Genomic DNA, 11864 nt, shown 5'->3' with positions numbered 1-11864 from the left:
ATTAAAGCAAAAATAACACTGGCCTTCTTTAGACTAGTTGAGTATCTGGAGCATCAGCATTTGTGGGTTCGATTACAGGCTCAAAATGGCCAGAAACAAAGACCTTTCTTCTGAAACTCGTCAGTCTGTTCTTGTTCTGAGAAATGAAGGCTATTCCATGCGAGAAATTGCCAAGAAACTGAAGATCTGGTACAACGCTGTGTACTACTTCCTTCACAGAACAGCGCAAACTGGCTCTAACCAGAATAGAAAGAGTGGGAAGCCCCGGTGCACAACTGAGCAAGAGGAAAAGTACATTAGAGTGTCTAGTTTGAGAAAGACGCCTCACAAGTCCTCAACTGGCAGCTTCATTAAATTGTACCCGCAAAACACCAGTCTCAATGTCAACAGTGAAAAGGCGACTCTGGGATGCTGGCCTTCGATGCAGAGTTATTTTGCCCATCTTAATCTTTTCTTTTTATTGGCCAGTTTTCTTTGCAACTCTGCCTTGAAAGCCAGCATCCCGTAGTCCCCTCTTCACTGTTGACGTTGAGACTGGTGTTTTGCGGGTACTATAGACACAGTTTCTGGCCATTTTGAGCCAGTAAACAAAACCACAAATGCTGATGCTCCAGATACTCAACTAGTCTAAAGAAGGCTGCCTCTTTAATCAAAACAACAGTTTTCAGCTGTGCTAACATAATTGCAAAAGGGATTTCTAATGATCAATTAGCCTTTTTAAAATGATAAACTTTGGAACACAGGAGTGATGGTTGCTGATAATGGGCCTCTGTACGGCTATGAAGATATTCCCTTTTTTTTTTTTAAATCAGCCGTTTCCAGCTACAATAGTCATTTACAACATTAACATGTCTACACTGTATTTCTGATTAATTATTTTAATGGACAAAAACAAGGACATTTCTCAGTGACCCTAAACTTGAACGGTAGTGTAAATGTTGTACAATGGTGAATACTCGTTTCTTATTTATCCAATGTCATGGTCTATACTTCCATTTTTCCTTTTAAACATGAGCGTTTGTGTATGCTGTGTCATTCACAACCACACAACAACCTTGGATTTCATACACTTATGAAATACAGTACACGGTTTCGGAACTTTTTTTTCTGGGAAAAACTTCACAGCTCACAAACCTTGTGACCAACCGTAACAATGCTGGGACTAGGACTATTCATAAAACAAAGCTCAGATAGCATGGAAACACTTGTTGACACATGATATTTGGCCCTTACAGTACAGACACCAGTGTTCCCCCAATGTCCCCTTTATCCCTCACTGCAGCAGGTTACCTCCATCCATTAGCCCTCCAGGACCATGTCCTCACTGACCTACGGTAAGTTCTCATTCTTTCACTCATAACAGTTATGAAAAGGGCTTGGAGGAGAACTGATCCCACGTCAGCTGATTAGTTTTGCCAACGCATGTCAATATTCTGCACGGCAACTGTCCCAGTCGTCTCTTTAGAGGCCTAATCCACTTGTTTCTCCAGGACTTGGATATGAACCTTCTTTTTCTGCCTCTGGCTGTTGCCAGGCAGTTTGAGGTTCTCCTCTGTGAGCGCACTCCCCTCCTCAGAGTCTGAGTTAGCGTCGTTGTCCTGTGAAGACTCTCTGTCCGAGTCGCTGTCTGAACTACTGAGCTCCACCAGCGACACATCCTGATAGAGACAAGGGAATCAATGTCATCATCAACGACATAACACAATTTATCCCATCAACATAATAGGCTCATTTGAATTGTAAGCCGAAAAATGAAGTGGTTTTCCAACATAGCAGTGTTCCCATCCCAAGTTTTTCTTTATTATGTCAAAATAAACGTCTCCAACCCACATATCACACTCAAACTGAAAATATATGCATACATTGTACAATCAATTGGTGAGAAAGACTCATATCACATTGAATTTGTACATATCCACTGTATACATGAATTGCAGCAAAGTTGGTTCCTGTTTCAATCACGTTCACGTGCGTCAAACAAAAACAGCCTAATGATTGGTTGACAATAGAGCCTCCCACAATGCAGGCGGTGGCTGCAGGATTAAGTTGGTGAAGAGCAACTGCAGAAACATGCAGTCAAACCTTGACCTTTAATCACATGATTTTTGTAAAGTTCATGCAGTCGACATGTAGGTGCAAGTCTGAAAAATTTTATCCAGATAATGCAACACACTTTCAAAGGCGGTGACCAACGATGGTCCCCGACTTCACAAAAGTGATCAACTCGCCCCACGTCACACCTGCAGTTTAAGGACAGAGCCAGCAATGTGCAAAGTAAACAGCAGAATATGGAAGACTTGAACTATGAGTGCGAAGCACAAGGCTAAACTTCACAGTTGTTGCCCTGGGAGCTATAATGTTGCAGCAGAAACAAACAAAAAAATAGCCGTGCACATTGTCTTGTTGCACTCATCTGCAGTACCTGTGGTTCAACCTGTTGATTGAGGCAATGTCATATCGCAGAGTCTCACTTTAATTGAGCTGATGGAAACTGGAAGGACCCTTTCTCTGCTCAGTTATTCCACAAAATGTAGCCTGAACAGCCGATAGTGGACGCTGTTTACCTCTCCTTTGGAGTGGGACCGTCAAAAGACAGATAAACAGCAACCAATAGCGGCTGTTAAGGCTACACAATATGATAGGCCTGCTCGTGGTGTTCCGACTTCACACTTCCCCTCGCTATAAAAAAAAAGTCAGCCACACTAGACTCACCATCTCTATGACCTTTCCAGACTCCTCCACCCTCTCTATGTCATAGTGGCCCTCAGGTGCCTGCTCCATCTGCAACTTGAGCTTCTCATTGGCCTGGGCCATCTGGGGCAGGAAGTTCTGCAGTCTGTCCATAACTGAAACGCGACACATTTACATACAACTGTAACTACACACCTAGCAATCTACTTAACATATTTAGCAAGCAATACACACTGCGATGGGCTAGAATCTACAAATAGCCACGGTGTGCTGTTATTATTCTGTTTCTGTCTCGGTAATGACCTGAAACGGAATAACAGTGCACCCTGGCAGAAGATGTGACTATTTGTAGATTTTAGCCCATCTACAAACAAACGCTAGAAATGTTTTTAACTCACCACTACTTCTTGGGATCCTCTCGGTTTGCAAAGAACTGCCAGTCTTGGGCCCCTTCGACTTGAGGAGAAGCTTGTCATGAAGACCTATGTACAAGGACACCGACATTTTACATCTGACCACACTGATAGTATGAACACAACAGTGGATGCTGCTGAGAGAAGGTCGGCTCATAATAAAGTCCAGAATGGAGTGAATGGTATCAAACACATGGTTTTTCCACTCCAGACATTATTATGAGCCATCCTCCCCTCAGCAGCCTCCACTGGAACACAATGTTGTTAAGAGTTTGTGCATGTAGCTAGGATACCTAACAGGCTAAACAACTCCTCAGTCAAATCAATTGATAAAGCAATTACGGAAAAAGGATCAAACCTCCTCCGTTGCCACACGCGAGCAAGTCTTGTGAGCTTGTTTTGTTGTTGTTCAAATTTAATTCCATTCTCGTCGTATGATGATTTTGCTTCAACATGTGTGCTGCCGCTGTTTTGTGCTTGCTTCCGCAACGTGGAGTCTACTTCCGGTGTCATGAACGCCGAAAGACGTTTCAAAATAAAAGTCCCTGAGTTTCGTAGCATGAAGAGGATGTCACATAAACGGGTTTGGTGCAGTGAAATGTGCTGTTTTCAAACCGTCAGCCATAGTAGTATGGTGCCCCTGGAGCAAATTTCGGTTAAGTGCCTTACTCAAGGCACAGCCAGCTATGCTATTCATGAGTTTGGATTAGGGTTAGCTAAAATGCCCCCCAAAAAATCTACTTTTGACATTAATTTGACCCCCAAAAATGTATTAAATTCCCTCAAATTACATAGTAACAGAAAAAATGTCTGTACTTTAGAATAATATTATAATACAATATTTTATGTATAAAGTTGTGGTCTGTCATCTTTTTTTTTTGTATACGTGTTATTGCCTGACTTGAATCATTTGTCAATAAAAAAAGTATTTAAAAAAAAAAAAATATATATATATATATATATAAAATATTTCTCCCTGTTCTAATTTCATGGTCAAGATTTACATTTACATTTAAGTCATTTAGCAGACGCTCTTATCCAGAGCGACTTACAAATTGGTGCATTCACCTTATGATATCCAGTGGAACAACCACTTTACAATAGTGCATCTAAATCTTTTAAGGGGGGGGGTTAGAAGGATTACTTTATCCTATCCTAGGTATTCCTTAAAGAGGTGGGGTTTCAGGTGTCTCCGGAAGGTGGTGATTGACTCCGCTGTCCTGGCGTCGTGAGGGAGCTTGTTCCACCATTGGGGTGCCTGAGCAGCGAACAGTTTTGACTGGGCTGAGCGGGAACTGTGCTTCCTCAGAGGTAGGGGGGCCAGCAGGCCAGAGGTGGATGAACGCAGTGCCCTTGTTTGGGTGTAGGGCCTGATCAGAGCCTGAAGGTATGGAGGTGCCGTTCCCTTCACAGCTCCGTAGGCAATCACCATGGTCTTGTAGCGGATGCGAGCTTCAACTGGAAGCCAGTGGAGAGAGCGGAGGAGCGGGGTGACGTGAGAGAACTTGGGAAGGTTGAACACCAGACGGGAAGATCATGACATTGATAGTAAAATTAAATGAAATAGCTATAATTGTACAATTTGTCAACTACTTTTTAAAGTTTATTTTAGAATTTTTCTGGTGATACAATTCGATTAATTATATTAGACTCCAAATGATTGGTCACTACTGTCTGTATTTATCTATATCACGAAGACTCTTATTATAATGTGCTACATTTAATATTATTACTGACGGAACTGACATCTTTTATTAAACCTATGACATTTGTAGAGCATCGGGAGTGTGAGTGGTGCAATTTGTGCCAAGAAAGCTTTTGGAGCTTTAGGATGTAGTAAATAACATAACAGGCTTAGAAGCTTCTGGCAAACAAATTAAATGTATTTATAAAGTCCTTTTTACATCAGCACATGTCACAAAGTGCTTATACAGAAATCCAGCCTAAAACCCCAAACAGCAAGCAATGCAGATGTAGAAGCATGGTGGCTCGGAAAAACTCCCTAGAAAGGCAGGAACCTAGAAAGAAACCTAGAGAGGAACCATGCTCTGAGGGGTGGCCAGTCCTCTTCCGGCTGTGCCAGGTGGGGATTATAAGAGTAAATGGCCATTAAGGCCAGATTGTTCTTCAAGATGTTCAAACTTCCATAGATGACCAGCAGGGTCAAATAATAATCACAGTCGTTGTAGAGGGTGCAACAGGTCAGTACCTCAGGAGTAAATGTCAGTTGGCTTTTCATAGCCGAGCATTCAGTGTTCGAGACAGCAGTTGCAGTAGAGAGAGAGAGAGTGAGAAGGAGGAAGAGTCAAAAAAAGGTAACACGTCCGGTGAACAGGCCAGGGTTCCATAGCCGCAGGCAGAACAATTGAAACTGGAACAGCAGCACGGCCAGGTGGACAGTAGACAGCCATAAGTCATCAGGCTAGGTAGTCCTGAGGCATGGTCCTAGGGCTCAGGTCCTCCGGGAGGGGAGGGAGAGAGAGAATTCAATTCACGCAGGACACCAGATAAGACAAGAGAATTACACCAGATATAACAGATCTACCCTAGCCCCCCGGCACATAGACTATTGCAGCATAGGTACTGGAGGCTGAGACGGGGGGTCTGAGGACACAGGGCCAACCAGGCAGGATATAAACCCACCCAGTTTATCAAAGCACAGCCCCCACACCACTAGAGGGATATCAACAGACCACCAACTTACTACCCTAAGACAAGGCTCAGTATAGCCCACGAAGATCTCCTCCACGAGCCCGAGGGGGCGCAAAACCAAGGGGGCGAAAACACAGCTTGTACATTAAGTAAAGTGCTCTGACATACGACCATATGATCCAAGGAATTATCACCAACCAGTGGCAACCCGTCATTCATTTTGAGCCCCACATTTTAAGCAAAAAAAACCAAATATATATATTTTTGGGGGGGGGCTTTTCTGTTTGGCATTAATACGTGTCACATATCAGTTTGCAAACAATGTAAAAAAAAAAAAAGATATCATTGAGTTAATTAAGCCTCATACAAACATGGTCTCTTTTTTGTTTCCTGTAGTAAGGCAGCTCCAAAATGCAGGTGTTTCAGCCAAGCTCAGTGCTTTCTGTGGTGGTGCGGCAAGCCTGCAGAAAATACGGACGTTGCACCGTGATTGGCTCACTGTTCTGTCACTCATGGGGACACTCCGTCACCGCCAAGTCTAAGGGTGGAGATAGAAACTTCTAGCCCCTTGGGTGCTGCCATAGAGTTACATTAGAAGTGCCCATCCAAGAAGGCTCAAGGTCATTGGTCACAGATAAAATTACATCAAATCACGTTACATGTACAGTAGCTTTGATTGGACTGATCATGTCAACATCATACTTTCAAAATCTTAGCTAGTAGTCATCATCATGAATCAAGTCGACATTCTACTGGCAAATCCTTTTTAATCCTTGTTATATGAAGAGAAATAATGAAGAGAAATCTTATCGGTGCTCATCAACCATTGCACATAAACATTACACAACAAGTTGGAAATTGCAAATTCAACAATGAGTGGTTTGGAAGGAATCAGTAACAGTGGCTAACTGCAAGTATTGCAAAGAAATCACTAGCCTGCTATTCAGTGGAGTGGCTGTGTGGTTCCAAATCTGGGATTAAGGTGCTCTTTCCCAAGTTTAAAATTATAAACATTTAACAAAGACCATGCTGTCATTAACATCGACGAGGCTGTAGTGGAGCAGGTGGAGAGCTTCAAGTTCCTTGATGTCCACATCACCAACAAACTATCATGGTCCAAGATAGTCGTGAAGAGGGCACGACAACACCTAGTCCTCCTCAGGAGATTGAAAAGATTCGGCATGGGTCCCCAGATCCTCAAAAAGTTCTACAGGTGCACCATTGAGAGCATCCTGACCGGTTGCGTCACCGCCTGGTATGGTAACTGCTCGACATCTGACCGTAAGGCTCTACAGAGGGTAGTGGATACGGCCCAGTACATCACTGGGGCCAAGCTTCCTGCCATCCATGACATACATATTAGGAAAGCCCCAAAAAATTGCCAAAGACTCCAGTCACCCAAGTCATAGACTGTTTTCTCTGCTACCGCACGGCAAGTGGTACCGGAGCGCCAAGCCTAGGACCAAAAGGCTCCTCAACAGCTTCTACCCCCAAGCCATAAGACTGCTGTACATTTAACCAAATGGCCATCTGATTATTTACATTGACCCCCCCATCCATTTGTTTTTTACACTGCTGCTACTTGCTGTTTATTATCTATGCATAGTCACTTCACCCCTACCTACATGTTCAAATTACCTCGACTAACCTGTATCCCCGCACATTGACTCAGTACCGGTACCCCCTGTATATAGCCTTGTTACTGTTATTTTGTGATACTTTTTATTATTTTTGACTTTAGTTTATTTGCTAAATATTTTCTTAACTCTTTCTTGAGCTGGTTAAGGGCTTGTAAGTAAGCATTTCACAGTAAGATCTACACATGTTGTATTCGGTGCATGTGACAAAGTTTGATTTTATTTGAAAATACGTTTTGAATGGTCATTCAACTCGGAATTGTAAATCCGGCCTCTTTCGAGACCTACGACATGAAGATCAATGACGTCATCATGATTCGACCTTGTTTTTTTCCCTGAGTTCCCAGTTGTTCTGAAAGCACCATAAATCCAGAGAATTACAGACTTTGTTGTTCACCTTCCTGTTCAAGTGAGCACAGCACAACAAGTTGCGTCCAAAAATGTATTGTATGCTGCTGCATAAATGGTGTAATATGCCAATGAGATATGTATACTGTAGCTAAGAAAGTAATACTAAGTGTATGTTGTGTAGTAAGATGTTAGTGGCCCATGTGTCACCCTAATAATTTGGTCTATTTACCCCTCTTCATTTCGCCTACTGTTCTGACTTGGTGGTGCACATGTAGCCTATAACCTGTTTTAGAGAAATGTAATCATTGAATATTGTAAGAGCTTTCATTGTCTGCTTATATGCCCCCTTTATTTATCCTACGGTTCTGACTTGGTGTACAGGGAAAACACTAAGAATGGCCCATGTTCTGAATTCTGTCGCTGTACATTTCAAAAGCGCTAAACAAATAGTTATACTGACTACGTCCATCCAAGCTCGCTCATTAATGTCTTAATCGAAATGAGGGATTGCCTCTTATCCATTTGTCATCCCCTTATGCCATAGTTTGTACATCTCAATTGTCATTAGAAACCACATTTGTTTAAGCAAGTCAGCCATATCAGCTATGTTTATGTAAATGAGGCTGAAGAAACTGTTTCGCTGCCAGACAAGGCTCCACTGATTGCCAGTAGCAGTGGTAAGATGTTGGGACTGCTGTTGGCGCAGCTTTATGTAGGCCGTTTGTGGGCACCGTTTGTCAATTAATGTATTGTTTAGTGTTGTGTTGCGTGGTGGCTTTGCTGGCATGCATCCCACATTTAGTTTTTTTTGCCCCACCAAGATTTACATGCTAAAATCGCCACTGTCACCAACGTCAGTGGGCATAGAGATCCTACTAAATTACTAGAGGGGCTATATGCTATGTCATAATCCTTCAAAATTCCAGAATGGAGTGAAAATGGCAGCCATTTTGGTCTGAGAGAAATCCAATCCAGTCTAAAAAGAATGAATGGCAGTAGAGGCATAGGTGATGCATTTCCTGCTTTTACTTATGCAGGAAAATAAAAGGCATGTAATATATCAGAAATTGTGTATTACAAATATTGTCACCCCAAAATATTGTTCTATAATTATAAAAACAGTTATGTATGTTTTATACACATGTTCTGTATAAATAGCCTCTAAAATATAAGTAAACCGAACACAAATGTCTAAAATGTTGTTTTCTTGGAAAGCTGTGAGTGTTATTATATGATACAATATCAGTAGGCCTACTTGTTGCATTTACAATTTGAATATGTCCTTTCATCAACTGATTTAGCTCAGTTGGTAGAGCATGGCGCTTGCGACGTTCGATTCCCACGGGAGACAAGTATGAAAAGCAGTATTAAAATGTATACACTCTGGATAAGAGCATCTGCTAAATGGCTAAAATGTAAATGTAACTTCAGCCAGTGTATGGCTGTGGATTGACTGCATTGTTTAAACGGAATGCTGGCATATTGGCAGTTAATTAGCAGCTTCTCCTTCACCCAAAGCTGATGTTCTGAAAGAGCTAAAGAATCTGGATCCCTACAAATCAGCTGGGCTAGGCAATCTGGACCCTCTCTTTCTAAAATTATCCACTGAAATTGTTGCAACCCCTATTACTAGGCTGTTCAACCTCTCCTTCGTACGTCCGATCCCCAAAGATTGGAAAGCTGCCGCGGTCATCCCTCTTCAAAGGAGGATACACTCAACCCAAACTATTTTAAAAAAAAACATTTTAGTCATTTAGCATACGCTCTTATCCAGAGCGACTTACAGTAGTGAATGCATACATTTAAAAAATATATATTTTATACTGGCCCCCCGTGGGAATCGAACCCACAACCCTGGCGTTGCAAACACCATGCTCTACCAACTGAGCGCCACACACACACACACACACACACACACACACACACACACACACACACACACACACACACACACACACACACACACACACACACACACACACACACACACACACACACACACACACACACACACACACAGACACACAGACACAGAGCCCTGCCTTTCTAAAATCTTCGAAAGTCAAGTTAACAACCAGATCACAGACCATTTCGAATCCCACCGTACCTTCTCCACTATGCAATCTGATTTCTGACCTGGTCATGGGTGCACCTCAGCCACGCTCAATGTCCAAAACGATATCATAACCACCATCAATAAAAGACAGTACCGTGTACTGTGCAGCTGTATTCATCGACCTGGCCAAGGCTTTCGACTTTATCAATCACCGCACTCTTATCGGCAGACTCAATAGCCTTGGCTTCTCAAATGACTGCCTCGCCTGGTTCACCAACTACTTCTCAGATAGAGTTCAGTGTGTCAAATCGGAGGGCTTGTTGTCCGGAACTCTGGCAGTCTCTGGGGGTGCCACACGGTTCAATTCTCGGGCCGACCCATTTCTCTGTTTATATCAATGATGTCGCTTTTGCTGCTGGTGATTCTCTTATCCACCTCTACGCAGACGACACCATTCTGTATACATCTGGCCCTTTTTGGACACTGTGCTAACAAACCTCCAAACGATCTTCAATGCCATACAACACTCTTTCCGAGGCCTCCAACTGCTTTTAAATGCAAGTAAAACTAAGTGCATGCTCTTCAACCGATTGCTGCCCGCACCCTCCCGCCCAACTAGCATCACTAATCTGGATGGTTCTGACTTAGAAAATGTGGACAACTACAAATACCTTGGTGTCTAGTTAGACTGTAAACTCTCCTTCCAGACTCACATTAAGCATCTCCAATCCAAAATTAAATCTAGAATCGGCTTCCTATTTCACAACAAAGCCTCCTTCGCTCATGCTGCCAAACATACCCTCGGAAAACTGACTATCCTACCAATCCTTGACTTCGGCGATGTCATTTACAAAATAGCCTCCAACACTCTACTCAGCAAATTGAATGCAGTCTATCACAGTGCCACCCGTTTTGTCACTAAAGCCCCATATACTACCCACCTGTAATGCTCGTCGTTCGAAGGAGAAGTGGACCAAAGCGCAGCGTGGTAAGTGTTCGTGATAATTTATTTCAAGAAACACTCAAACAAGAATAACCAAAAGAAACAAATGAAAGTGAACAGTTCTGTCAGGCTCAGAATGCTAAACAGAGAACAACCTCCCACCAACACAGGTGGAAAACAGGCTGCCTAAGTATGATTCCCAATCAGAGACAACGATAGACAGCTGCCTCTGATTGGGAACCACACTCACCCAAAAACAAAGAAACAAAAAACATAGACTTCCCCACCTGAGTCACACCCTGACCTAACCAAACATAGAGAATAATAATGATCTCTACGGTCAAGCCGTGACACCACCACTGCGACCTGTATGCTCTCGTTGGCTGGCCCTCACTACTTATTCATCGCCAAACCCACTGGCTCCAGGTCATCTATAAGTCTATGCTATGTAATGCCCCACCTTATCTCAGTTCACTGGTCAACATAGCAACACCCACCCATAGCACGCGCTCCAGCAGGTATATTTCACTGGTCATCCCAAAAGCCAACACTTCCTTTGGCCGCCTTTACTTACAGTTCTCTGCTGCCAATGACTGGAACGAATTGCAAAAATCACTGAAGCTGGAGTCTTATATCTCCCTCTAACTTTAAGCATCAGCTGTCATAGCAGCTTACCGATCACTGTACCTGTACACAGCCAATCTGTAAATAGCACACCCAACTACCTCCCCCCCACATTATTACTTACCCTCTTGCTCTTTTGCACCCCAGTATCTCTACTTGCACATCATCATCTGCACATCCATCACTCCAGTGTTAATGCTAAATTGTAATTATTTCGCCTCTATGGCCTATTTATTGCCTACCTCCCACTCTTCTACATTTGCACACACTGTACATAGATTTTTTTTTATTGTGCTATTGACTGTACGTTAGATTATGTGTTAATCTGTGTTGTTTGTTTTTGTCGCACTGCTTTATTTTATCTTGGCCAGGTCGCAGTTGTAAATGAGAACTTGTTCTCAACTGGCCTACCCGGTTAAACTAACGTGAAAAAATAAAATTAAAATAAATATGGAATCATGCCTTTAAAACTGGATGGCATTCCTCTAACAAGCAGA

General features: G+C 42.7%; 1 protein-coding gene across 1 annotated transcript; it reads right to left on the bottom strand.

Annotated features, from left to right (window-relative positions):
• Positions 1-862: 862 nt before the first annotated feature.
• LOC106609327 (NOP protein chaperone 1) lies at positions 863-3902 on the bottom strand. The gene is made up of 4 exons (XM_014208017.2): positions 3463-3902; positions 3090-3173; positions 2713-2846; positions 863-1658 (listed from the first exon to the last, which is right to left on the bottom strand). Exons 1-4 carry the CDS (start codon positions 3557-3559, stop codon positions 1470-1472), a joined length of 504 nt encoding a protein of 167 aa, XP_014063492.1. The 5' UTR covers positions 3560-3902; the 3' UTR covers positions 863-1469.
• Positions 3903-11864: the final 7962 nt, after the last annotated feature.

This window comes from Salmo salar, chromosome ssa07, assembly GCF_905237065.1.
Source record: "Salmo salar chromosome ssa07, Ssal_v3.1, whole genome shotgun sequence".
NCBI classification, from domain to species: domain Eukaryota; kingdom Metazoa; phylum Chordata; class Actinopteri; order Salmoniformes; family Salmonidae; genus Salmo; species Salmo salar.
Note: the sequence above shows the minus strand (reverse complement) of the source record. Positions and strands in the feature narration are given on the sequence as shown.